Source organism: Agelaius phoeniceus, chromosome 16 (assembly GCF_051311805.1).
Source record: "Agelaius phoeniceus isolate bAgePho1 chromosome 16, bAgePho1.hap1, whole genome shotgun sequence".
Taxonomy (NCBI): domain Eukaryota; kingdom Metazoa; phylum Chordata; class Aves; order Passeriformes; family Icteridae; genus Agelaius; species Agelaius phoeniceus.
In genome coordinates, this window is record NC_135280.1 from 5,853,618 (window position 1) to 5,879,527 (window position 25,910).

Here is a 25,910-nt window from a genome sequence, read left to right on the forward strand (position 1 = left end):
TAAACAGAGCCAGCAGGCACCAGGGCTCTGTACTCTGCTTATTTTTAACTGCACAGACATTGTTTCCCACAGAGCTCTTACAGGAAGGGGACGTTCGATTTTCTTGACATCACCCAGTTGTGCTGGGGCAGCAACATTTCCACTGGCCCTGCTACAGAGTTCCTCTGTGCTCAGGATCCATTTTTAATGGCCAACTGACATCAAAGATGGAAAGTTAGGTGTGTGATTGGGTCCCATCCTGACAGGGATGGAGGTGAAGTATTTTGCTGAGTCAAAGAGACTAAAATGTCAGCTAAGTCCTGCTCTTGTTAAACTCAGTTTAACTTCCATGAGCAGTGGGTCAGGCTGCATATCCATGGGATAATGTTTCATAGGAAGCAAATGGCTGCTCCCTTTCCTCTTCCCACCAGCCATGGAGGACCTGTCAGTGTCTGCAGCTTTTGGCCTTTCCTTCCAACTCATTCTTCAGCCCCACCAATAACCAATAACTGCAGTGCAGTCACTTCTGGTGAATTCTGCAGAACCTCAGAAGTGATGTACGAGGGAGCATTTTCCTAACAATTTTGTGAAATTTCACATTAGCCACTATTTCTAGTCTATTTTAAATCTTTGCAGATTTTATTCCTCATTTGTGGCAGAAACCAGGACAACTGTATGTAAATGTCTTGAGTTGCTATGAACCCAGAGAGTGGAGAATAATATATAATAGTTTAAAAATGTACAGTTAAAAAATACTGTCAAACCCAGTCATGACTCAATCTTGAGTTCACAACCAGAATTAAGTCCTCTTGCTTCATCCTTCTGCAAGACCATTAATGCCACATAGCTTTTATATTAGGAAAATGAGTACTTTTGAAAAGTACTATAGACCTTTTGAAAAAGAGGTCTGATGGAAAGGAAAACAGTGTAAAAGCAATGTGCACAGCCAATAGTTTGTGATGGAAAAGAGTTTTCACCTGTATTTGGTCCCTCCATATAGTATGAGATAAATAATTTTATAATTAAATAATTTTAAGAGTTTTAATAATTGTGGTCTATATGACATGTAACCTTTTAACTAGATCGTTTCTCTTTACCTGCATGAACATCTCATGAAGGTCACAGGGTTTTTATTCTCACCACACCTTCTGATGAGGTGTGTGAAGCAACCTCCATGTTGCGTGATCTGAAGCAGAGGGCACAAAAATTGGGATAGTTCTTCATTCCTGAAAAAACAATTGATGGGAATTAGACACCTTAGGTTTAAGGCAGAGAAACAATGGGAGCCTGTGGACAGCATCCCATCATTAGTGGACCATCCTTATTCCTTTGAGTTAAACCTTACCACCCAAAAATGATGGGTGTTATTTTATACTGCAGGTGCTGTGGAAGTCACTTGCTCTTTGTATTCGCAGAAATGTGTTGATTTCTTCCCTTGTTTTTGTAGAAAGGTCTCTTTCATAAATCAAAGGTTGGCAAATAATAAAAATCCAAGATTATTTATTGACTGAAGGAATATTTGCAGTGTCTTTGGCTACATAGTTCAAAGGATTTGTCTTCTTTTGGAAAGTAGCCCTAGAACTGCTGATCCTTAGCTCTAACATGAAAGCTGTCCCAGGAATGATGCTATCAGCAGTCCCTGAGGGCTGAAATGGCAGCTGAGGAGTGATGTGCTGGTGGTCTTCCAGGACACTGGGAGTGAGGACATTGCTTATGTCAGCACCACCATGTACACACAGGACCTGCTGTGTTACTCTGTCTTTGGGATATTGATAAACCTACATCTTGAAGCACAGTTCCCAGGAGGATGCAGTGCAGCCATACTGTTCCCAAAGGCTTAAAAGTAGTTTTCCCAGCCTCTTTTTGCACATGGTATACCCAGCATAAAAAAAAAAAATGTATGAATGTATGAATGTTTCCCCAGTTCACTTTTGACATGACAACTTGTGTAGGAGTCTCCAGTCTCATTCAGCTGTAATTTAAAACATCTGATTTGTAAACCCATAAAATTGAAGTTTATGCTGGAATGACAGACACACCCTGGCCCTGTACCACTATGGGATATGTGGAAATCAGGGAAATCCGGGAAATCATTTGGTGTGCAGAGAAGGAAACCCCAAAGTTAGTAATTGGCAGTTTCATTCTTAATATATGCATGCCTCATTTGAATTTGCTTAAAAATCAGAATGCAAGATTTTCTCTGTATTCAAAGCAGCCTGTGACTTCTCCCTGAGCTAATACCAACTTTAGGGTATGGTTGGTGCTCTTCATCCTGTCCAGAAGTGTCTTCCTACCAGGGCTGTCTGCAAAAGCATTGGAGGTTCACAGGGGATGAAAAGCCTCTCCATGGGAGTAAGGAGAGCAGCACAGGCTGTTTACCCCTCAAGGTTTTCAGGATCCCTATAAGCTCCTTTGGCACTGGAGCCTGAGCTCACAAGCTCTGATTCAAAGCACTTAGTCAAGGTGAACAAGAACTTTATGGCCCCAGGCATGTTAAATCTGAACTGACATTAAAGGCATCTGCTGTGTCAGGAGCTGGGAGCTTCTCTGTCTTCAAGCAAAAACACTGCAGTGTAAACAAGACCTGAAATATGGTGGTGCTCAACCTAGAGGAAGAGAAAGGGAGAACTTCCCAATCCCTGCTGGAGTTCATACCTTTCTCTGGATCATGTTAAAGCTGTTCCTTAGTGGAATAGCTTTTGTCCCTGCTCTGCAAAGATATCATTGAGTTGACTGCAGATTTGCTGCAAGAATATAGCCCTTAGGGCTCCTTCATTGCAGTGTGGATTTTCTGGAGCATGCAAGACCCTTCTCAGTGTGCTCCAGGATGAGGCAATTTTGAGTTTGTGAGGTTTTTTCTTCTGAATTTCAGAATTTGGTCCTTTGAACACACAAGATTCACCAACTGAAAGGACTCAAAGAGATCTTTCCATGGGGGATTTTACAGATCTCTGTGATAAACTCTCTTCTTTCCTTCCTCCAGTTTAATCCAAGTTTTATTTCTTACTCAGAAGCTGCTGCCCTTGCTGGCCACAGCTGCTCTCCCAGCCCTGGTCACAGCATTAGTTATGAGACTTTAATGACAATGTCTGCCTCAGCCTTTTGCTTGGTCTGGTTACTTCAGCATCTACAGAATGTTTTCACAAAGAAGCAGATGGTGGTAGGAGTAATTGGGCCGTAAAACAGCATTAACAGCTAAAAACGATTTTCACCAGAAAGGATTCTGCAGGCAGGGTGAGGGAGGTTCAGCTCTGTTTTCGTGTTTTCTCTCCCATACATTCACCCCTGCCCTGGCTGTAGGTGGTAGCTCTCTGCTTCCAGGAGATGAGCCCTGTCAGGTCAGTCACAAATATGAACAGTTGATGAATAACCCATTATAAAGTCACTTTTATGTTGACTCAGTGGATGTTTCCTGGCTTCAGAGAGAGGCAAGATAATGGCTAGCTTTGTAGAAAGAAAGAATCTCTAAAATGCAACATTTTTTTCCCTTTGTGACTTTTATTGCTTTGTACACTGACATGTCTGAGGGAGGAAAACAGGGCCTTGTTGCCAATAATCCACAGCGCTTGGCACAGACGGTCTTTAAAATCTGGCACTGGGATGAATATTAATTCAGTTGTTTTCCCACAGAAGCTACTGATTAGTCAAGGCCAAGTATCCCTGAGATGATTCATTAAAACCAACATCTGAGCCCACCTTTACTGAGTAGCTCTGCTTCTTGTCACCCCTGCAACAGGTGACTGAATGTGTAATGGAAGGGGCGACCAAAATCCCAGAACAGATTAAAGATAAAAATGCAGAGGAACCCCAAGGGCTGTGGTGCAATGGCTTCCCAGCTTTCTGGGCATAGAGCCAGGACAACAAGCCAAGGGGGATCACACCCCAGGCAAGGGGTTCCTCCCATGGCTCAGAGCTGCTATCCTTATTCCTCTGTCACCATCCCCTGGCTCCCAGGCTTCCCTGTCCCAGTTGGCAGCTGCTGGTTTGAAGCTGGCACTACTGTGTGGCACTACTGTGGCACTACTGTGGCACTACTGTGGCAGAGCTGCTGTGGTGTCCCTCTGTCTGACGATGGGGGGTGATGATGATGAATTCATGAGTCTCCCAGAATGTGGATATGCCTCTACTGGACACCTGTGTGGTCTATCCTGATGGTAGCTCTGCTGCTGTGGCTCAAAGGCTCAAAGAATTTGAAGTCAATATATACTATAAAACTTAAGGTTTTGCTCCTGTAAAGTCTTTAAACAGGAAAGGCTTAACAAAACAAGAAATCCCATTTTTACTTTGTGCAAAACCCATTTTATTTCACCTGAGTATTGCAGGGGTCTCCATGCACAAAGCAAATTGCAGCTGGTACAATTTCTTTTGGCTTTTCACTGTGTTTACTGGTCTCTGTCTGTCTGAATATTGACTTCTTCCATTTATTAACAGCATTTCTTTTACCTCAAGAGGAATACATAGGTACAGCACAGGTTTAATGCAGGCTGTATCAAAGAAACGCTGAAAGCAAAGATTGTCTGAGGTGCTGCAATAGGAGGATGAACAAAACGACTGAAAAGGTCTTCCCGTGTCAGACATCTATGATTTTAAATACTGAACGATCAAGACAAAGGCATTTCCTGGTGATTAATGATGGGCTGGGTGTAGTCATGTCTGGGCCTTAACCCTGGCCTCCTGTATATCCCTAGGAAATGCCCTGTGGCTTAGTTCTTTCTGCTGTTTTAAGCTACACTTGGCTTATGATTGATTGTCGTCTTTAAAAGTACCTTAATGTTTGTGGCTATTTTGGTGACTGCTCTAGACAGCTTTGTTCCTCTCTCCCGGGTCTGGGTGTTATTCCTAAACCCATAGTCCCAAACTAATATAAACATGTCTGAATAGCAGAGAGCTGGGAGAACTCCAGGCATATGTAGGGCAGTTTGATGCAGGTGTGATATAAAACACACAGCAGCCTGCAGGTTGTTTGATATCAGTGGTGGCTGCAGAGATGATGTCCAGGACCTCTGCCAGCTGGGCAGTGACAGGTGCTTTCCATCTCTGCTAAAATTTGATGTGCTGTTGAGAATGATGGCCAATAAGATGAATGTTATATTGACAATGTGGTGATGATCACTAACAATGTAAAAGTGATTTTGGCAGCACTGCTCTCTTAAGGAGACTGGCTGAGTATCAGGGTGCAGAGCTTATAACTTCAACATTGCATTTAGAGCTCCTTTGACCTTGGATTATTAATCCTAACCCCATTCCCAATGTGCTGGCTTCCTAAAAATCCCATGAAATCAGTGCAACTCCAAATGTAGCGAGTCACAACGAAATTAAAAAAGCTGGGTGTGTAAAATGTTGCACATTTGTTCTCAAAAGCTCTCAGCAGCTCATTACCTTGGGCATTGCCTTGTGCTGTATTTATAGTGAGTTCTAATGGAAGCAGAAAAGAACTGACTTGCTTGAGATAAGGAGTGCAAACAGCCACCACTTTTCCAGTCAGTGACAACCTGGGGCTGCCCTGGCAGCCTGTTCCCACCATCAAAACTGGCTCATCAGGAGGGATAGCCAAGAAGGGAGAGTTTCCAAACTGGACCAAATTTGCTTGAGGTTTCACATCAGAAAACTGAACTGATTTGTATGATCCTTTTTTGAAGTGGAAGGTGAAGCATTGCCTGACACGTCTCCCAGATTCACCAGGCATTCACTGTTTCATAGAATCATAGAATGGTTTGGCTTGGAAGGGACTTTAAATATCAATTAGTTCCAGCTCCCAGGAATTTCCAGGAAATTTTGAGCTTTTGGCTCTCCTTAAATTAAGTTAATGATTTGGAGATGCTCTAGGAAGAAGATATGATTGAATAAGATGCAACTTAATATGGTTGTAGCTGTTATAATGAGAGAACATGGCCCAGACAGTGTTTGTAGACAGGTGAATGGTGGATCTTATTAGATTTACCTGGGGAAATAGCCAACCTGAAGACAGACATGTGCCCGAGAGCTCTCATCCCTTTTTCCAGCTCTGCTTGTTGATCTAATAAAATATATTACTTCCACAAACCTCATCTTGCCTGCAATTAAATGAAATCCTCCCAGAATCCTACTGTGTGACAGATCTTTTCATTCATCTCAGACCCGCTGCAGCCCCGTCCAGTCCCTCTGCTCCGCCATGGGAGCCGCAGCGTGGTGTGCCACTGCACAGCCCCTTCCTTCTCCTTTTGTAGAGACTCTGCAATGATTTAATAGCAACACATTAATGAGGATTTGTGTGGCTGTAGAGTGAGGAGAAACTTATCTTTTGAACGTGTGAATTACGGAGTGTGTGGGTTAACAAAGTGAGAAAGAGCAAAGGTATGTTCAGAGCTGCCATTGATGGAGGTAATGGCAATCACAGATGATCAGCCTGACCTTTCCATCTCTCATTCCATACACTGCACTGCCCTTTGTGCTGGGTGGTGAAGAGGAAAATAAAATTGGCTAGAGAAACTTTCTAAGCTCAAAACTAGGATAAAAATGTCACATTTTGAGGCCGGGGGAAAAAACGTCGCTTGTGCTTTTTTAGAAAAAGCAGTGAGTAAAAAAATTATGACATAAAACTGGAAATATAAAGTAGTAACTTTCTGATTATGAAAATTGAAGTTATTTCCATATAATTTTAGAATAATTATATAATGTTTTCTTTGTAATAATTATCCTTTATCCCAGATGGAGCCTCACTATATTTTTTATTGATGGCTATATCTTTAAAATGGGTGGTTAGAGCAACAGAACCAAAAAATCAGTATGACTGACTTCTAAACCAAAAAGTTTCTAAACCAGTGCAGTTTTTCATCCCACCTCTTGCCCCTGGTGAAGCCCATCCTGCACTGTCTGTCCCATCCACGGGTAACAAGAGCTGCCACATTTTGCCTAGTGCTGCCTGGGAGTGATCCCATCTGATCCACTGAGCTGGAATAGAGAAAAAAAATACAGGATTTCAGTTTTTTAGCACCATGAATCATAGTTGCCTTTTGTAGCCAGGCTCTTTAGGCCAACTGCTGGCTATAGGAATCATAGTTAAATATAAAAACAGGGCTCCTGAAGCAATTAGTGCTTGCAAGTAGCTGCAGGATAAGCCTGGGAATCCCAGTGTTGATCCAGATGGGTCACACTAGAATGCCTCATCTATCTGTAGGATCTGAGAGTTTAAAAGTGAAACATCTATCAAAATCTCATTACTTTGGAGAGGATGGCACCTCATGGATTATAAACCTTAATTTATTTTTTATATCTTAAATCATGGTGCCATATCTAAGGCATAAATTTTTGCAAAACAAACTGCTGAAGCATTTGGAAGGAGTTGAATAAACACTCCCAGCAGTGCTGCGGAGCAGTGCCAGAGGGAGCAGGCAGGTGCGTGGGGTGAGGATGGCAGAGAGGTGCTGATGGCACAGGGCTTTGGGAACTCCTACTCTTGTTGTTTTTGCAATTGGAGGCTTGTATTTACTCAGAGGAGAGGAGAGAAGGTTAATGCTATCAGTTTCTGGGAATACAGGCACTCCCCAGTGACTGAAAGAGAATATTCCTGGATCCCCCAAAGACCATAATTTCACTCCCAAGTGTCTGCTAGCAGAAAGACATGCCTGTCTGCCTTCAGTTTAATATCATCACAAAGGGCTGATTTATTTTATGGTGTTAACCTTCCTGACAGCCTTCGAGCTCGAGCTCGTAGGGTTTGCTTGGTGGTGTAGGCTGAATGGGTATCAGTGTACAAAGCAGCATTTTAAGTTGAGCAGCACTAAGCAGCCTGATCCTGCAAATCTAGGATCATGCAGCTTGTTTCAGAGATTCATCTTGCCAAGTTTTGTGTGTCATTTAAGGAGAAGTCTTTCCCATAGAGACAAAATGCATTCGGGAGTGACAGTGATGAGCTCCTGAACCCTTTTAGATAATGCCCTTACCTCCTGGGACAAGCCCAGAGGATTTATTCAGTCCTATCATTTGTGGGAGGTGGGGGATCCTAAAGCACAAGAAGGACAAAAAACCAAAAAACTCTATCACAAATATGTGACAAGTAAAGTGAAGTTAAAAACAGCAACAAAACTTGGGCTGAGGGCAAGGGTAGGGGTCAAAAGTGAATTCATGACAACTTTTTATCAGATATATGGGTAATGAGTGACTGCTTCTGTATTATTTTATTCTGTAATATTTTATTTTGTTCTTTATTATTTTATTTCTGTATTATATTTGCCCCATTTCACTGTCTGCCTACAACTGGACTCCTCCTCTACTACAGTCAGAATAGTGCTGATTCCAGAGATAAGAGTCACAAAGTGAAGGTGATACAGACAGGCAATTATAAAAACATCTTCTTTGTTTCCCGAGGTGGACAGCCTTCCCCTGAAGGTCACTCTGACAATGTTCCAGGATGTACTTGTGGAGCTGGTGGCTGCTGCAGCAGGGGCCAAGCAGTGTAATCAGAGCTGACATCTGGGTGCTCTCTGTCAGGGCTTCAGGAAGCTTGTTTTGCTCTGAGATAGACCTGCTCTCACTGGGCAACGGGAAAAGCCTATGTGACTGTTAAAACAAGAGTGGAAAAAAGATGGATCTGGAATATGCATTGCTTTATCCTGCCAAGCCAAGTGTTTATTGTGGAGGCCAGACACATCTGTCCTTCTCCAGCAGATATGGTGTTTCTTGGATTAAAAAGGCTGACTGTAGTGGAAGAGTGGAAGAAATTGCTTCAGAAGGCAGACTTATTGGAGTCCTATATCACATGGACCCTGTCAGAAAAATATTAGCCACAATAAAGGCTGACACTCAGGGAGATGAAAGCAATATTGCTTGATATTGTGATTACCTTTATAGCAATGTGCTGAAGGTGAGCAGTGGGGAATTGAGTCCACTCTTCATTTGACCTGGGTGGTCACTGTGATTACTTCAGGGACATTTTTTTTGTTTTATGTAATAAAACATCTGTAATAAAAGATTTTTTAAAAAATGAGATTTGGGAAAGGAACTGGAGACATGGGTTGCAGGCAGCTATTTGGGTCAAGGGGTTCAGTTTTTGCCAGGCTCCAGATGGAGATGAGAGGAGGACAAGGGCTGGAAGTGACTCTGAAGCTGAATGCATCTACACTGTTCAAGCAATGAGAACAGCATCAATTTACTAAGCTGCACCTGATCCAAAGTTTGGCAAGAGAGGGACGGATGCAGGCATTATTCCCTGTGTGGGGTATTTCTGAGAATGCTGCTTGTGAATGTGGGTCTGCTCTGAAAGCTGCAGCAAGTGTGAATAGCAATGCTCATCACACTATCTCTGCATTTTCATGCCCTTGCAGATTTACTGGAAGATCTTGGGAAACTGCAGTGTTGGTGGAACAATTTAGTTATATCAAGGAAAAGGATTTTTTTTTTGGAAACTTGACAGAAGAAATAAAATTTATCTACTGGAGGTGCACAAGTTTCTTTTGGTGGAAGGAGGCTGCAGGATATTTGCAGCCAGTGAATGTTCACTGAACACTCTGCACTGGAGGGAGGTTTATTTTTTTCAGTTAAAGTCAAAATCTGCTAACATTTGGCCTTTCCCTATGCTTTTGGTTTGGACTCAGAAGATATTCTCATATGTTGCTGTAATTTTTTTCCAGAAAAGCAGATACCTTCTCTGTTCCTCTACAAAAGCTTTATGCCACGATAATTTAAGATTTCCTCCAGGTCAGAATATTTCTGCATGTAAAACTCTTTGAAGGTTTAAATAGATTGTAACTGAGTTTTGACATGTATTAGCACGTGTCAGGTACAGCAGTTATTAAGGGTAGTGGAGACAAGGCACATTCCATCTCTCCAGAGACTGACTCGCAGGTGTCCAGATCACTACAGGCCACGAGCGGGCAAAGCCCCTGGAAAAAAATCACCCTTTGTTACAACAAGCATTAAAAACGTCTTTTGCCACCCATTTCAGCAATAGGTCAGGTGAGGAATAAGCTCTAGTTGCTCTTACAAAATTGTGTCTGGAATATTACTGGGAAAATTGCCTTTTTATTTCTTTTAATGTAAATCTTTTCTGTGTATCTCTCTCTCTAAGGTTCTGCATCCACACAGAACATATTTTAAAATTATATTAAAGCATACATTTATGTTAAAGCATTATGTGCTTTGTTCCTGGGTTCTGTCCTGCCCCTCTCCCCTTTATAAGCTGAATACGTCTGCATCCAAACAACTCATAACGGAGAAATCTTTTGATGGATTTTAATTTTTTTTTAATCCTTTAATTCCTTTCATTCATATATCAGGAAGGAGTGTGATATGGAAAAGGAAATACCCAGGCCTGGGTACTTTTTTAATCAGAACAGGTTTGAGCAAAGCCAGCTGACTCCCTGCCCTTCTCTTCCCAGGGCACAGCCTCTGTCCTGCAGCGCCGGTCTGACAATGAGGAGTACGTCGAAGTTGGAAGACTCGGTCCATCAGATTATTTTGGTAAGAAAATTCAGCTAAGCATGGTTCAGAAAGACAGGCACGTCTGGGTCAAGAACTTATTGTCTTAATTAGTGTTCCACTCTTACATGCGAGGGGTTATGGGCAGGTCAGCCGCTGCTCTCAGCGATGCTCAGAGATTTCAGGGAAGCTGAATCCATTCCATGGTTTACACCAGTGTAGCTGACAGGAGACAGATCCAGAATCAGCAAAACAGTCTGAAAGCATTTGTTTTCAAAGGCATTTTACACACATGCATTATGCATGTGTAATGCATTTGTACTGTCAGCAGAATTATGTAAAGTGTCTATCAAGAGATATATAAAGGGAGATGTTCTACCAGCAGAGCAACGGGATGGTGGAATATGCACCCTGTGAAAGAGAGGAGGGTGTGTGGCAGTGTGCTGTCTCTGTTTCCAGGTGAGATAGCCTTGCTGCTCAACCGGCCCCGGGCAGCCACGGTGGTGGCACGTGGACCCCTCAAGTGTGTGAAGCTGGACCGGCCCCGCTTCGAGCGAGTGCTCGGCCCCTGCTCCGAGATCCTCAAGAGAAACATTCAGAGATACAACAGCTTCATTTCGCTCACTGTCTAAATGATTCCTCTGGAAAGCTGCCTTCATGTGACCTTGTGCACTTAAAATTTGCTCTGTGCAGCTCCACAGCTTTATGAAGAAAAAAAAAAGAAGTGTGCATTTTATGTGTATTTTTTTCTGTTTATGTCACCTAGTGGATGTCAGCTCAAATCTCATGTATCATGGAAATGGAAGGATAACTATTTGGGTAAGACTAGCTTTGGGGATGACTGGGGCTCTTTTGGGCTCTTGGCTTGCAGACAAGATTTTTACCTATTGTTGGTTCATATTGGTTAAAACTGTGGGTTCAACTATTTAAAATACATATGAATTTCTGTTTTCTTTATTATCTTTAAAGCTGGTCTTACCTTTTGTCAAGGTTCTTTGATCAAGTGATGTGAATGTTGTCCCTGCCCTTGGCAGGGGGTTGGAAGTCAGTGGCCTTTCAGGTCCCTTCCAACCCAAACCAGTCTGTGATTCCATGATATCTCTCTAACTGTCACTTCTAAAAGACTTTTCACTGGTTACAGACTGGGGGGTTCCAAAATCCCATGGAATGAGTGGCAGTCTCATTGATGAGATGCAATTTAAAGGGGGAGGTTGGAGGAAGCTTTTGATCATTCCAGCAAGCCAGGGAAAAGTAAAGCTTTTGAGTGATTTTGTTTGTGGCTTAAATATAGGGTCCATATTCCTCCATGTCACAACCCCTTTTGGGTCTGCCTTGTAGGATATGCTCAGGCAAACAGCCTGCTCCAGTCTTCTGGGTGAAGAGGTCAAGGGACAATGTTTTGTAAGAATTCAAATGGAGCCTTTAGGACCTAAGTTATTTGTCCTCAGCTTTTTTTAAATGAGGGTTTACATTAGAGTCCTTAGGAGTCCAGTGGGGGCTTCTCTGCTGAATTAAGTTGGCTTCAAAACTCAGCAGAATGTCCTCAGCCACTTCTCTGAGCATTACATGAAATGCTGAAGAGATGATGCCAGGTGCACTTCAGGGACAAATACAGCAGCTTGTTTTTAATAAGGTCCACTTAATGAAATTCAAATGCCTTTCTTCTAGTATATGACTAAATTTTAGAATTTTTAAAGATTTTCTGAAAGCCAAATAAGTGCTTCAAAATGCTGCTTCTCCTCTAAAAGACAGGTATTGTGTAACAAAGAGCACCAGGATCCTGGAGCCTGGGTCCCTCCAGGGGCCTCATGGCCTTGCTGGCAGTCATTGCTGCCCTGCCTACACATGGGGCTCCTCCTGAATGGAGCTTTTTGCAGATCTCTCAAGGCTGGGGATCTGCACAGCCCTCAAGGATGGGATCATTGGGACTATGATTTGCAAAGCTTTACCTTTGCAGGTAAACTTGTTGCCAGCAGCAAAGCTCTGCATCTCAGCCACGCTAAACAGCACTGCCTGCCCTTCAGCTGGGCCAAAACTCCATTTCTTCTTTACAATAACATTCTTCTGAGTAAACACAAGCTTTCTGTACCTTTGACATGCCAAAGGTTAAGCAGTGAAATACGACATCAATCTCCCTTTTGAAACTAGAGGTGTAGCTGAACTTGGCTCTATGGCTAAAATGAGTCCTACTGACACACAATTGCTTTCTTCTTTGGAATTAACAAATGCTAATTGGACACGTTCCTGTTGACTCCCACCAAGGGCCCAGTATTCCAGTAGCTGCCCGCAGTGGTTCTCACAGAGCTAAAATCTTCTCAGCTTCACGCTCTTCTCATCACTTAAAGGTGCTTAATTTATTTTAGCATAATTTCAGTGGTTCTGTTAGTGTATATTCGTTGCTGCTATTTATTATGATTATGTTATGCTTCTTGCACGTGTTATTAAATATGACCATTCACAGTTTCCAACCTTGCAATTTTTATCACGTACATTTATATAGGCAGACCTATTCTATATAGATATGTCAGTGTATACGCATTTGGTTATCTGCTGCACTGTTTTTGTATTCTCTTGTGCAATTTTTAAAAGAAACATTTTTTAAATGTTACCAGTCACTCAAGTATATTCTTTTATCTGTTGCATTTCTGTTGTGTTGGTAAAAAAATTGTGAATGTTTCGCATAATATGCAGGACACATCTCTTGTCAAATACCAAGTATTAGCCTCATTGTTTAGAAGTTACTTGAGCACACAGACACACTGCAGATTCTTTGCTTTAAACCTTTACAGCTCATGGAGAATACATTTGAATTATGGTTCTGTTATAAGCAATCTCAAGAGAAATGTAACTGTCTAACACCAGGATTCCTGTGCTTTAAGTGGAACAAAATGATATTCAGTGACATTTTGAAGATAATTGTAATATTTGCAGTGGATGATGGGACAGGATTATGGTATGAATAAAATTCTTCTACGTTATAAGTGGCCATTGTGGGTTTATTGCTAATGGAAGTTTGTGTGAGTAGATGTCATGTTCCAGTTAAAATCTGTATATCATCAAGACTTTGAGTTCTACTGAAAATAATCAGATGCAAAGGGACAAAATATAGACCAAGATTCCCAGTGCTATATATAGTAATGGAAACCAAACTGGTTTTGTGGAGGATTAGCATGAAGGAAAAAAAATCATCTGTTTAAATGTAACCATATATGTCTACATAAAGAAATAGGGGTCTGATGTGTCTCTTGGACTTTCCTGTTGTTGTCCAGGTGCCAGCTGTGAAACCCTCTGGACTGATGCTGAGCCTATTGTATGGCCTGGGGTAAAACAGGATCTTTTCTCCTCAAATCCCACTGGTGCTCCTTTCCCCCCAGTATCACAGGCAAAGCCCATGGTCCCAACCACACCAGGGACCTGTCCCAGTTGTTCCTCTCAACTTTTGGGCACACATGGATTTTTAGAACCGTGGCTGTCCTGGAGCACAGCCTGAGTTTTGGCACCAGGGTTGTACTGCTCTGTTTCCATGGCTTGTGTTCATGTCACGGGCTGGCCAGGAACTACACTGAGGACAAACTTCTCAGAGAAGGCAGAGCCTCCAAAGGAACCCCCTGTACCTCATGCATCAAGGTGCAGACATGGGATAGAACTGGAGAGCTTGGCTTCTGGGTGACGAGGTGTTCCATGTGCTGTTAGTGTCACCCCACCTACCAGAGCTCTGGGTGGCCACTCCAGTAGGTGTGTTGTGGTCCAAGTTTGGCTCCAGAGCTGGAGCTGTCACCCCAGAGCAGAGGGCAGGGCCAGTGGCTCACTCCTTGCAGCTTCTGTGTAGTGGCCCCTGCACAGAAATCTTGGGTGGCTCCCCACATCCGAGGGCTGTGCAGCTTTCCGTTTTTGGAATGTGTTATTTTTCTCCCCTTTGCTACGATTCAGGAGGGAAGGATTGGTCTTTCCAGAGAATTACTCACATTATGCAGTAATCAAAAGTGACCACTCTCTCTGAGGTCCTTCCAGACGGACATTACCAGCCCACGCTCCCCAGAAATGAGCATCTCACCACTCCTCATTCTCATTCCTTTTCAGTTGGTTTTATTTGTATATCACAGCCATTTCAGGACTCCTGGGACGAAAGAAAAGACTTTTTTTTTTTTTTTTTGATAGAAACTAATTGCACCTCAGCTTTTTACGAGGCCATGTGGCTGACCAGGCGTTGGTGTGTGTATCACATCACTCTGGCTGGCTCAGGCACTCCCACTGCTTCGTGGCACTAAAGTAGTGCTAAAGAGGTCCTAAAGTCATTGAGTCACTGTGAACCCTGTAAATCCTTCTTTGATCATCAAGAAAACACGGCCTGACACACCAGGTTACCTGTTCAGGTGTTGGTGGGAAACAAGAGCTGTTGGAGAACCAAGTAACCCCAGCTGGTTATTGGCTGCTGGGCAGTTTTTCTTGTAGTCAGTAGTCTTGGGAAGTGGAGTCACCACCACACAAAGGGTGACATTTCTCCTGTTGTGAAAGTTGCACAAGGTGTGTATATCCCATTCAGTTTTACTTGAATGGTGCATAAATCTTTTCACTGTACTATTTATGGGAAAAGTGTTTGTTCTTTGTGCCCATTTCTGTAGGGCAAAGAGGATATTATCCTGTGTAGCAACACCATGATGTCCTCCTCAAAGAGTAGGTGACTGAGAACCAATCAGCTTAAAATGTCGTAGTTGATATTCCAAAGACCAGTTCACTATGTAGAGACCAAATTATTCCCTCTTACATTGCCAGACATGTTTTTGTAACTTGTTCCAATGATTTGGCAACTCTGACTGGAGCTTCAAGTGCACACGACTGCTCAGAAACTCGTAAGAGCATTTCCAGCCAGAGTCACTTCTTTAGGTCCCTCTTCCCTCTGGAGAAAGAGAGCATATTTGGATAGGAGCATATGTGTAGCCTCGAAAATCTGATGTTACGGGAATACGTTGGCTGGGATGCTCCTCCTCCTCCAGGGATTTCTCTGTGGCTCTTTGCTGCTCTGCAGAGTTGTATCTGGGATGCAGCCCTCCACAACAAGCTGGCCTTTTCTCTCAAAACACTGCCTGGCCGAAGGAGCTGGCATCTGCAGCCATCTGGTATTTTTCTGAAGGCTGAGGATGTTTTTTGTGCTTGATCAGGCTCCAATACCAGAGTGATTCTTCTGATGTCTAAAAATCTGGATTGAGTTTGTAGAAAAGAGGCTGCACTTTGCATAGGCAAGGAAAGCAAAGCATGAGCGTCTCCTTGGGCTGCTTTGACTCCTATCTCAGATGTACAAGGGTAACTTTTCCCTTCTGAGTGTGTCAGCTCCTCCCCAGCTGTGCTTTAATTCTTGTTTTCAAGTCATTCTCTGCACAAGTATCACAGACAGCCTCCACAGCCCAGACCAGCTGCAGCATACTTCCCATGCTCCTGTGCTTCAGCAATTTGAAGTGTGCAGTGTTCCCTTTAAAAAGTCGTGAGATCCTATGGAGGAAAAAAATAATCATTTTACCCAAGAAGAGCGCTCCCATTCCAGTATAAACTGCCTCCAAACGTGGAACAGTGGCGTGCCATGTTGCTGCATGGGCCAGCAGTGCTGAATGAATTGGCAGATGCTGTGCTGCTGTGTGATCTCTGGAAGCTGGGCTGTGAGAATGCTGCTCCTCTGCTCACAGCTTTGGTTCAAAGCTGAGAGAGCTGTTTTGCCAACGAAGTGCCCCCCACCCAAGCCCTGATGGGATAAATGGAGCCTTGTGCTGCCAAGACTCACTGGGTGCATTCACCTTACCCTTGGTGGGTGCTGACAGCCTCCACTCTTCCCAGAGCTGGCAGTTGGAAACAGGATGTATAGACTGATGATGAGGTAGGGAATTTCTCACCACTGCCTGCTGTTACTGGCGCTCTGGATGTTCATACTGCTGGCTCCAGGGAAATCAAGCCTTTCTGGGAAATGGCTACTCCCTATCCTCTTTATACAGAAAATGTATTGTTATTATTTGAAAGCACTTTTGTATTGCCCTTAGACTACAAGCATGGCGATTGTTCCATTAGAAGACATCATGGTGCATAGCAGTGAAATACGACGTACAGTACCATGCAGTATGTATTTTCCAGATAAACTGGGAAAACAGTGAAATGGATCTGCAACGTGGGGGTACAATAGCTGCTTTGCATTCCTCCACATGTGTGGAATTCATGTGCACTACAGAGTGACTCTGTTTCTTTCCCATGTGCTTACGATGATCGGATGATCCGTTGTATTTTCTATCCGGTTTCATTTTCTCCGTTGTGTTTGTGGGCCAAGCACAAAGTCGCAGCGGCCTCAGATTGAATGTGGCAATGAATTAGTGCTGGCTAAACCCTCCCACCATTTATTTCCACTGTGGTAGCGAGAGAGAGCAGACTCAGCAGCTGAAAAACACAAGAGATTGTTTCTCCTCGTCAACCAGGGGCAGCTCAAGCTGCTTGCCAAATAGAAGGAGTTGGCTGGGCTTGCAGACTCTGGGTTGTTTGATTGAGACTTCCCAGCCCCAGGTGCATCTCCTGCACACCCCACCCTGCCTGGGGAGCTGAGATGCTGTGGGAGCACAGAGCAGGGAGATGTGTCACTGTTCACAGTTTATCTTGCGTAAGGGTGACTCTGGAAATTGCTGCCCGAAGGGAATCTGCATCTCTCAGTGCCAGCTCCTGCAGAGACGGAAAAGCCCTGTGTTGGCCCTGCCTGGAGGAAGGAGTTGTGCCCCTGTGCATGGTTCAAATGGCTGTTGGTGAGACAGAAGGTGTCTGAGAAAGCAACAGAGCTGCTCCCCAGCCCAGAAAGCCTCTAAGTCACTGCTAACGGCTACCACAAGCACCAAGAGCTCTGCTCCATGGGCCAAATTCCCATGAGATGGCAGGATGGTTCATATCCTTGACACATATCCAGTAAAGCATCACACCCTCTCCCATTGCCTTGCATGTCTGGCTCTTAGCCCAGGATCTAGCTTTTAAAGAATAACATGACCAGCAAGGAGGGCTTTTTAAACCTTGGGTTTGCAGGGAGCAGGAGAAGGTACCAAAATGGGCAGAAGAACACGTGAACCAGCCCAACAAAGGCGCCCTTGTGCGGGCGGGGAGATGCAGCAGAACCTGTGTCCGGATGAAAGCTGCCCTATCAAAATAGCCATAAACAAACCCGCCTCCTCTGCTACAGAAAAGCTGTTGTGCCAGGAGCATATTAAATTGTATATGCTTTTTCTCAAGGCAAAAGAATTGCAGCAGTGATGGCAGCTGTGTGTGCTGGAGCCGAGCCACCGTATTCAACTCGTGAAGGCCTTGCTGAGGACGGGGTGGGGGAAGGACTGTGGATGAATGTATTATTCAGAGGGACCCACACTGAAATGATCTACCGGCACTGGGGATGTGTGAAAGGGGAGAAAAGTGACTGCTCCCACACCAAAGGCTGATGTGTTTGCCAGAGGGTCACTCAGGTGATGGGCCAGGTCCCCTCCCAGACTGGGAGCCGCAGTCCTGCTGGTGTTGCTGTTTATGGGGGGACACAAGGTGTGTTTTGCCTTCCTCAGGGTTCCCTGGGGATGTTCCAGGTCTCAATCTCCAGAAGCAGAGCTGGGCTTCAGCCATTCCTCAAACCTGGAGCAGGTTCAAGCAGGTTGAAGACAGGAGGTGGCCAACCTTTCCAGTGCAAGGGGGGAGGAGATGGGATTTAAAACCAGTGTTGGGCAGGGAGCCACAGGCAACCTCATCCTCCACCTGGCTGGTCCCAGGTGTGGTGGGTAAATGGGAAATAAATTGGCCTCATACCCACAGGGTGGCTTGTTTCAGCCTCATTTTCTCCCAGCAGGGCTGTTCCCTGCCTGGCTCCTGCCTGTGTCCTGGAGAGACAGGATGCAGAGAGCTCAGGACTCACCCATGCTGCAGCCATCACCTGGTATCCGTGAGGACACCTCTGTGTAAGCATCCCTACATCAGGAACAAGGGCTTGGAGACATTCTCCAACCTCTGAATATTGCTGAAAGCCACAGAATGGGATTTCATCACTATTCACATCCTCTCTGCCATGTGTTAGCTGAGTGTCCCAGACAAGCTTGTTGCTTGGTTGGTTGGAGGAAGCTCTCTGCTGCTCAGACTTTACCTTTCACTCACTGGGCTATCAGAGGTCCCAGCTTGGACCTTACAGCCCAGAGGAGACACACCTGTCCCATGGACACCCACATAACCCACAGACCTTCTGTGAAGTACAATATCTAAAATCTTTTTCCACCCTGAGCTGCATCTCCCCTGTGAACAAAGGTGAGTTGGGAGTAAAGGATATGGGATATTATTTCCTTTCCTTATTAACCCAGGAGCATTTTAAGTAAAGGCACCTCCTGTAGATCTCCTTAGGAGAGAGTGAAATAAAACAGAATAAATTCAGAAAGGATGACTTCTGTGCAGACACCGTGCAGGTGCCTCATCAAAGATCAGTTTATCCCCAGGCGATAGAGTTCAAAAGCTGCAGCAAGGAAGTGGGATAGAAGAGCCTGACACTCATCTCAGCTTAAATTCAGTCACAGCAGCTGTCCCGTTCTCTAAGGCAGAAGGGGAAATTTATGGCTCTCCTGCAATGCAAGCAATGCTGCGAGCACCCACAAGGTAAATGCCCTTTTGTGCCTGAATCCCTTCCCTATCTGAAGTCACTGCACAGACAGGGCTAACATGATTCAGTGAAAGAAAACCCATTTCAGTTGCTTTTTAAGCAGATTACAGCAGATTAGCTGACTAATCTATATGGAATCCTCTCTAACGATTTCAAACTGTAAACAAATCCATCCACTATTGCATTGCACATAAATATTTACTGTGGATTATACGAAGATTAACTTCAAATGATATTTGCAACAATGGTTTTATTTTGTGGCTTGCTACCTTCAGTGATGTAAAACCTTAGGAAATAAATATGCCTCCCACAAATTGTGAATTTAAGGCCTGTCAGCTGTACAATGGCATCTACCAGAGCATGTACACAAGCAGAAACTGAACACAGTGTTGATGATAGATGAAGGAAGAGAATAACAAAAGCTACTGGTTCCAAATAAAAACACCTGGGTTTATCATAACATGGAAATAATGTCCTTCCTACAAGATGTGACTTGGTGTTAGTAGCTGACACCTCACTGCTACTCACAGTTGGTTTTCCAGCTGCAGAAAAGAGCTGAGCAAGGTTTGCAAGCAAAGGGGGTTTGAGGGGTGTTGTTTTGCATCCTGAGACATCACTCTCCTTGGGGGGTCGGTGTGGGTGGACCTGGCCCTGGTGGCTGGTGAGAAATGAGGCAGCCTTTGTGATGAATCTGCTCCTCTTGCTGAAGATCTGGGGTTCTCATTGTATCTCCAGCCATGTGGAAGAACCTCAGAGCCACCAGACAATGCTGCAGAGCTGCTGCTCGCCCAGTGAGGTTCCTACAATCACAGTGATTGCTGGTGTCAAGGAGGGGGCTGCCCAGAGCACCTCTTCCTTCCAAAAAAACCCAGGCCAGAGGCCACTGCTGAAGAGCCACAGGCAAAAGCCAAGGCAGAACTGTGCTTGGCAGCACATCATGCTCTGAATGGGGTGTTCCAGGGGCAGCCAGCAGCAGCCCCTGTGGGGCTGTGCCCGGGGCTGCTCAGGCTGACTGGCTCAGGTCCTGCTGCTCCTTGCACAGCGCTTGGTTGGGACATGGGGAATGTTGTGTCTACCAGGCCAGTGAAGGAATGCTCAGTTTATAAGACAATAGCTTTTTAGGAAGCCAGAAGAAGTTAAACAGCCTTCCCAGAAGGAAGATTGTCCCTTTCCACCCTTTGTATAATTAGGGCAGCTTCATGCTCCTGTAAAGAGATGATCTGTTTAATATAAGAGGTTTCCAAAGTCTTAGCAAATGAGTATTTGAGAACTGGCTTCTGATGTGGTTTATGTTCTTTTTGATAGATTTAGGTTATGGGAATGTTGGTTACAGAGGCAGTGAGTGATTCATGCTGAAACCATCCGTGTGCTGTCTGATCCATGCTGTCCACCCGAAGGTAAAGGGAGACTGCAGCCTGTGCTGTGTTAATGCCTGCAGTTTGAGCTGCTCAGTGTAAGTTATAATTGCAGAAAAATTACTGCAGCAAAGAAGAAAGGTTTGTGTTTTGTAGAGAGTGGTAATTCTTCCCAGAGCAACATTTCCATAGCAAGCTGGGGTCTGACAGTGATGCCTCAGGACCTCAAACTGCTGTGCTCCGTGTAAGGAGTTGTACTGGCACCTTAGGAAAAGCAGGTCTCCCTGGAGACTCTCTGGCTGCTGCTTGTCAAGCACAAAGCAACACAGACCCGAGCTGATTGCTCTGTGCTACTGCCCACCTTGGAGTGGTCTTGGAAAACATAATTTCCCCCCTGACTGTGGCTTTGTCTCAGCAGTACTTGCAGGATCAAGTCCTTGAGCAGATGGGGGAAAGAAGAAGGGGGAGAAATACCACTCTCCTTTACGTTTATTTCCTACAGTCAAGCATTTGTAAATCCTGTCTCCATCTGAAGAACATCAAGCAAGTAAAGGGGCAGAGGGTGGGCTCTCATAAACCTCAAAGGGGAGCTGCCCTGCAGCCCAAATGTGCTCCCTGGAGCCCACGTCTCATCATGGACCCTCTTTGCTGCTGCCCAGGCTGCCAGCTGAAAAACCACTCCCAGAAGAATCTCAGTGCCACAACAGGAGACCACGGAAACTTTTCATGAGCATGGAAAATTGAAGGGACAAAGTCAGGGCAGTAATGGAGTGGTCACTGCCATGCAGCTGCCTTGCAGCACATCTCTGTGCTGCCTCCTGGCACAGGGGCATGAACGGTGAGAAGCAGAGATACTCCTCATCAAAATTCATGGATTCCCATTGCACTTGCATAACTTCTCCAGGACTTGTGTGAGAGCAGGGCGAGGCCACAAGCCAAGAGCTTTGCAGCATCACATACCTTTGTTGCCACGTAATAAGCAGAAGACTTGAGGATACTAGTTTTGTTTGCAGGCTTTCCCCTTCTGTTGCTCATGTTTCAGCTGTACATAAATCCAGAGGAAAAACTTGCATCATTGTTATATCAGATTTGTAGGTGAATTATGGGGGTTCCTTGCCCACTTATTCTCTATAATGTTGAGATAAATTCAGAGTCCCCGGAGCAGTGAATTGTGGAGGCATCAGGAAAGCTCTAGGAGGCTGTGAGCACCAGAGCAGCAGCTCCAGCCCTTTGGGGGATGCTGGACACCCACCAGGGCTGTGCTGGACAGCCTGGAGTGGCCTCCATAAGGGGCTGTGTGTCCCTCCCAGCCCCACCTCTGTTTTCACAGAATCATGGGCACACAAGGATTACTGAGCCCAGCTCCTGATCCCAAACAAAACAACCCAAAAATTCCACCCTGGTCAGGAGTGTTCTCCAAACACTTGAACAGTGTCAGGCTTGGTGCTTGACCACTTTCCAGTGGTACCTGTCCCAGTGTTCTTCACCCACCATCCTCTGGGTGAAGAAAGAACCTTTTCCTCATATCCACCCCAAACATCCCTGACACAGCTGGGTGAAGAACCTTTTCCTCATATCCGCCCCAAACCCCCCTGACACAGCTTTGTGCCGCTTTGCAGTCGGGGTTAATTCACACACCCCAACCCACTGCAGATGCTTCCCCCTGTGTCAGGGAGGGAGAACAGCTGCAGCATGAGGAGGGACAGGTTTCTGTCAGATTCAGCATCCCTGTTTTATGGCAGGCTGGTGGCCTTGGCTGAAGGCCGGCCCTCAGGATAACCGGGCCCGGACGAGGCCTCTCCGGCCTGGCGGATCCCGGCCAAGGAGCAGCGCCGGCAGCTCCTGCCCGAGATAAGGCAGCGTGCTTTCAGGATTTATTGCCTTTATCCCCATGTACTGCCAGCCTGAATGTTTCAATTATCTTCTTCTGCGGTGGCATTTCCCTAACAAGCAGCGTTATTTTGTTGCTGCTGTTTCGGCCTGGACAGATGGGGCCTTGTTTTCCAAACATGACACACATGCATTGAAAAGCAAGCGGGCCATGGCAAAGCATATTTGGTCTGCCTTGGTGGTTTGAAAGGTTATTATCTGACCCCGGGCTCATCACCTCAGCCCCATAAATCTAGCAAAGGGGCCATTCTTAGCCCTTTAGAAATGCATCCTGTTTCCTCTGCTGTAGACTCATAATTTCATTGCTGACCCTACCCAGTAATTCCGCTAATTCATTCACTCAGAGTTCCTTAGAAGTTAATCCACTCCCCAGCTTGACTCTCTTGAGGCAAATTCAGCCTTGGGGCAACTTCACCCATAGCTGGGATTAACATCAGCACCAACTTTAGCCCATGGATCTTCCTTTTTGGTTGAGGCAGCATCTCAAATTGCATATTGGCATCAGATGGTTGTTTTTGAGATCTCACATAGCTCCAAGTCCTCTCTGATGCTGCATGTGCTGATAACGAGCTGTATTAGCTAATCCCCCATCAGGATTCATAATGTCAGGGGAAAAACCTGGTAGAAAAAATGTTCATCACAGTTTGTTCTGCAGCACAAAAGGTCATTCTGGCTGAATAGTTTGTCAGAAATTTTACATTTGGTGTTAAAGTTTTTCAGGGAAAATTGTGAGTTTCTCCTCTGTGACAATGAGCATATTTCAGTTTTCAGTAGCTACCAACTGTCCCCTGCACCAAAGTGTAAGGTGAGATGCAAACACAAAAGATCACTTTCTCCAAAAATGCTCATGAAAAGTGTTTCCAGCAGCTCTTCTTGTGACCCTGAGCTATCTATTACCTGCTGAAACCCCTCCAGACAGTCTCCGGACCAGCACAGCACCCCCATGTCTCCAGCTCCCACAGGCAGCACACAGATTTCCATAGGGCACAGCCAGAGTGGTGTTAACTGGGGGAGGATTATCTGTATCTGGATTCCACACAGCAATGTACAAAATTAGATTGTTAAATGGAAGAAAAACAGAAATATAAACTGATGAGAGCTTGCCTTATGTTGCTGCCAAATATGATCCTTTTGCATTAGGAGATTAACTTGAAAAAGTTCTGGCCTCTGCTTTTTAATCCATTTTACATCCCACCCATCACTACAGGCGAGGCTGTTGGCAGACCTGGAGGTGTGTCTGAAGCGATGGGACCAGTGAATGTCCTCAGAAGGGGATGTGTGTCACGTGGGGTCCTGGAAAAACTCCATCACCTTTCCACTGAGCAGGGTGTGATGGAGACAGGGTGCTGGGATGAGAGGGGATGGATCTGAGCTCTGATTTCAGCCCAGGCAGCAGGTGGGGAAGGAAAAATAGTTGGTACAAGTCAGGAGGCTGCTGCACCACCGTGCCCAGAAAGGAATGCTAGATGTGCTTCAGCCTGAGCAAAGCCACAGGCTGCCCATCAGCCAGGATGTGTGGGAGCATCCCAGTGGAGCCCCAGGAGAGACCTGTCTGTCCACCATGCACCACACCCCCCGAACAGCCTTGGAACAGCCTCTGGCAGCCAGTGTGCTTTGTTTTACCAACAGAAAAACACTCACAATCTCAGTTCCCAGGAGGGCATGATTAAAGGAATGTCTTTTGGCCAAAGGGTGGAAATGGATCAAATCTGCATATTTGCCAGGTCTGCTGGGTGCTGGGCAGGTGAGGGGTGGGAGGGCTCTCTGCAGAACAGGGTTTGCCTGGAGCTGCTGCTAAACTCATTTTTTAACACAGCATTTTCGATTATTTCCTATCCACTTGATACACCACAAAAATAGATCCAGTTCTCCCCTGTTTTAGCCTCTGCTAAAACCCTCAGACCACATCTTCTCCTATAACAAAAAGTATGTGGAATTGGCTAAAAGAGAAACATTCCTGTTCTCACAAAACTAAAAAAAAAAAAAAAAAAAAAAAAAAAAATCGACTCCTTTCCTAAAGAAAAAAATAGCACTTATAAGACTTTATAAAACTGCTTCTGTCCAGAAGGCTCCTGCGTCAGCTCAGCTTTGTCCCTTTAACCATTGCTGTGCCAAGCCTCACTGTGAATTATTAATCATCCCCAAAATAGCTGCTGAGAAAAGAGGCAAAAAGGGAAGGCTTGATAACAGCAGTGCGTATGGCAAAATTTATTTTGATCTTACTGAAATCCTTTAAGGAAATGTTTAAGAGGCTGGGGCAGGATGAGGCAATGATGAAGCTGGAGGGATGCTGGCAGGCAGGAGCCCAGGGCCTGGTGGGGGGAATGTGGGATGCCTTTGCAGACTCGGGGAGTAACCCTGAAAGGGAGCAGGAGAGAGAGAGGGGAAACCGAGCGGCGAGCTGAACTTGCAAATGTTTCTGGCATGAAATCATGAGGGCAAATGCAGAGCTACCCGCCCACCAGCACATGTGTGGAGCTGCCACTATATGGGGACAGTCCTAGATATATGTTTATATGGAAGGGAGAGAATGGAGAGGGTCTCTCATGGGCTGCTCACCCAGGGGAGAAGGCTCCTGGTCCCGCTGCACAATCCTAGGGCAATGGCAGAGGCTAAAGGGCATCAAGGCTCTTGTGATGAAAGCTGGATAAAAGCACTATTTTACAGCAATGTGGTGACCTCGGGAAGGTGCCCAGCCCCTGTGGATAGGGACTGTGTGTGGTTGCTTTGTGCCCAGCCTGGGGTGACCCTGTCCCTGCAGTGTGGGTGTTTGTGCCCAGCCTGGGGTGACCCTGTCCTTGCAGTGGGGGTGTTTGTGCCCAGCCTGGGGTGTCCCTGTCCCTGCAGTGTGGGTGTTTGTGCCCAGCCTGGGGTGACCCTGTCCCTGCAGTGTGGGTGTTTGTGCCCAGCCTGGGGTGACCCTGTCCCTGCAGTGTGGGTGTTTGTGCCCAGCCTGGGGTGACCCTATCCCTGTCCCTGCAGTGTGGGTGTTTGTGCCCAGCCTGGGGTGACCCTATCCCTGTCCCTGCAGTGTGGGTGTTTGTGCCCAGCCTGGGGTGACCCTGTCCCTGTAGTGTGGGTGTTGGTGCCCAGCCTGGGGTGATGCTGTCCCTGCAGTGTGGGTGTTTGTGCCCAGCCTGGGGTGACCCTATCCCTGTCCCTGCAGTGTGGGTGTTTGTGCCCAGCCTGGGGTGATGCTGTCCCTGCAGTGTGGGTGTTTGTGCCCAGCCTGGGGTGACCCTATCCCTATCCTGTCCCTGCGGTGTGGGTGTTTGTGCCCAGCCTGGGGTGATGCTGTCCCTGCAGTGCAGGCAGGAGCAGAGCTGAACAGACTCCGCGCCTCAGTTGCGGGGGAGTGTTGGGAAAACCGCACCCAAGCGGAGCTGCCGGAGAGAGAAGGACATTTTGTTGTGAAGGGGTTTTTCTTCTTCTCAGATTTTTTTTTTTCCAAGCTGCATTTCTTTGAGAGGCTTTGTGGACAGTGTGGGCAGAGCCATGTGGAAGGAATTTAAAGGGAGAAGCCAGTTCAGGGTCACGGCCCGATATGCGAATATAAACCAAACAGTTGTGGATGGTACGAAGCAGCTCCCCGGGGCTGACACAGGGCTGTGGACGTGTGGGATGGGACCAGCTCTCAGGGGTGCAGAGAGCAG

At 45.7% G+C, this 25,910-nt stretch overlaps 1 protein-coding gene and 1 long non-coding RNA gene across 3 annotated transcripts in view; one reads left to right on the forward strand and one right to left on the reverse strand.

Moving 5' to 3' along the window:
- The window catches only part of PRKAR1B (protein kinase cAMP-dependent type I regulatory subunit beta), a 93,260-nt gene extending 79,905 nt beyond the window's left edge, over window positions 1-13,355 (forward strand). For both annotated transcript variants that reach the window (XM_054643680.2, XM_054643681.2), the window contains exons 10-11: window positions 10,335-10,416; window positions 10,834-13,355. In XM_054643680.2, coding sequence (XP_054499655.1) covers window positions 10,335-10,416; window positions 10,834-11,006 — 255 coding nt within the window. In that variant the 3' untranslated portion in view covers window positions 11,007-13,355. The remainder of the gene's footprint in view (window positions 1-10,334; window positions 10,417-10,833) is intronic.
- Window positions 10,833-25,910, reverse strand: part of LOC143695353 (uncharacterized) — a 28,724-nt gene continuing 13,646 nt past the window's right edge. Inside the window, exon 2 of the long non-coding RNA XR_013184467.1 lies at window positions 10,833-15,861. This is a non-coding gene — a long non-coding RNA (uncharacterized LOC143695353). The remainder of the gene's footprint in view (window positions 15,862-25,910) is intronic.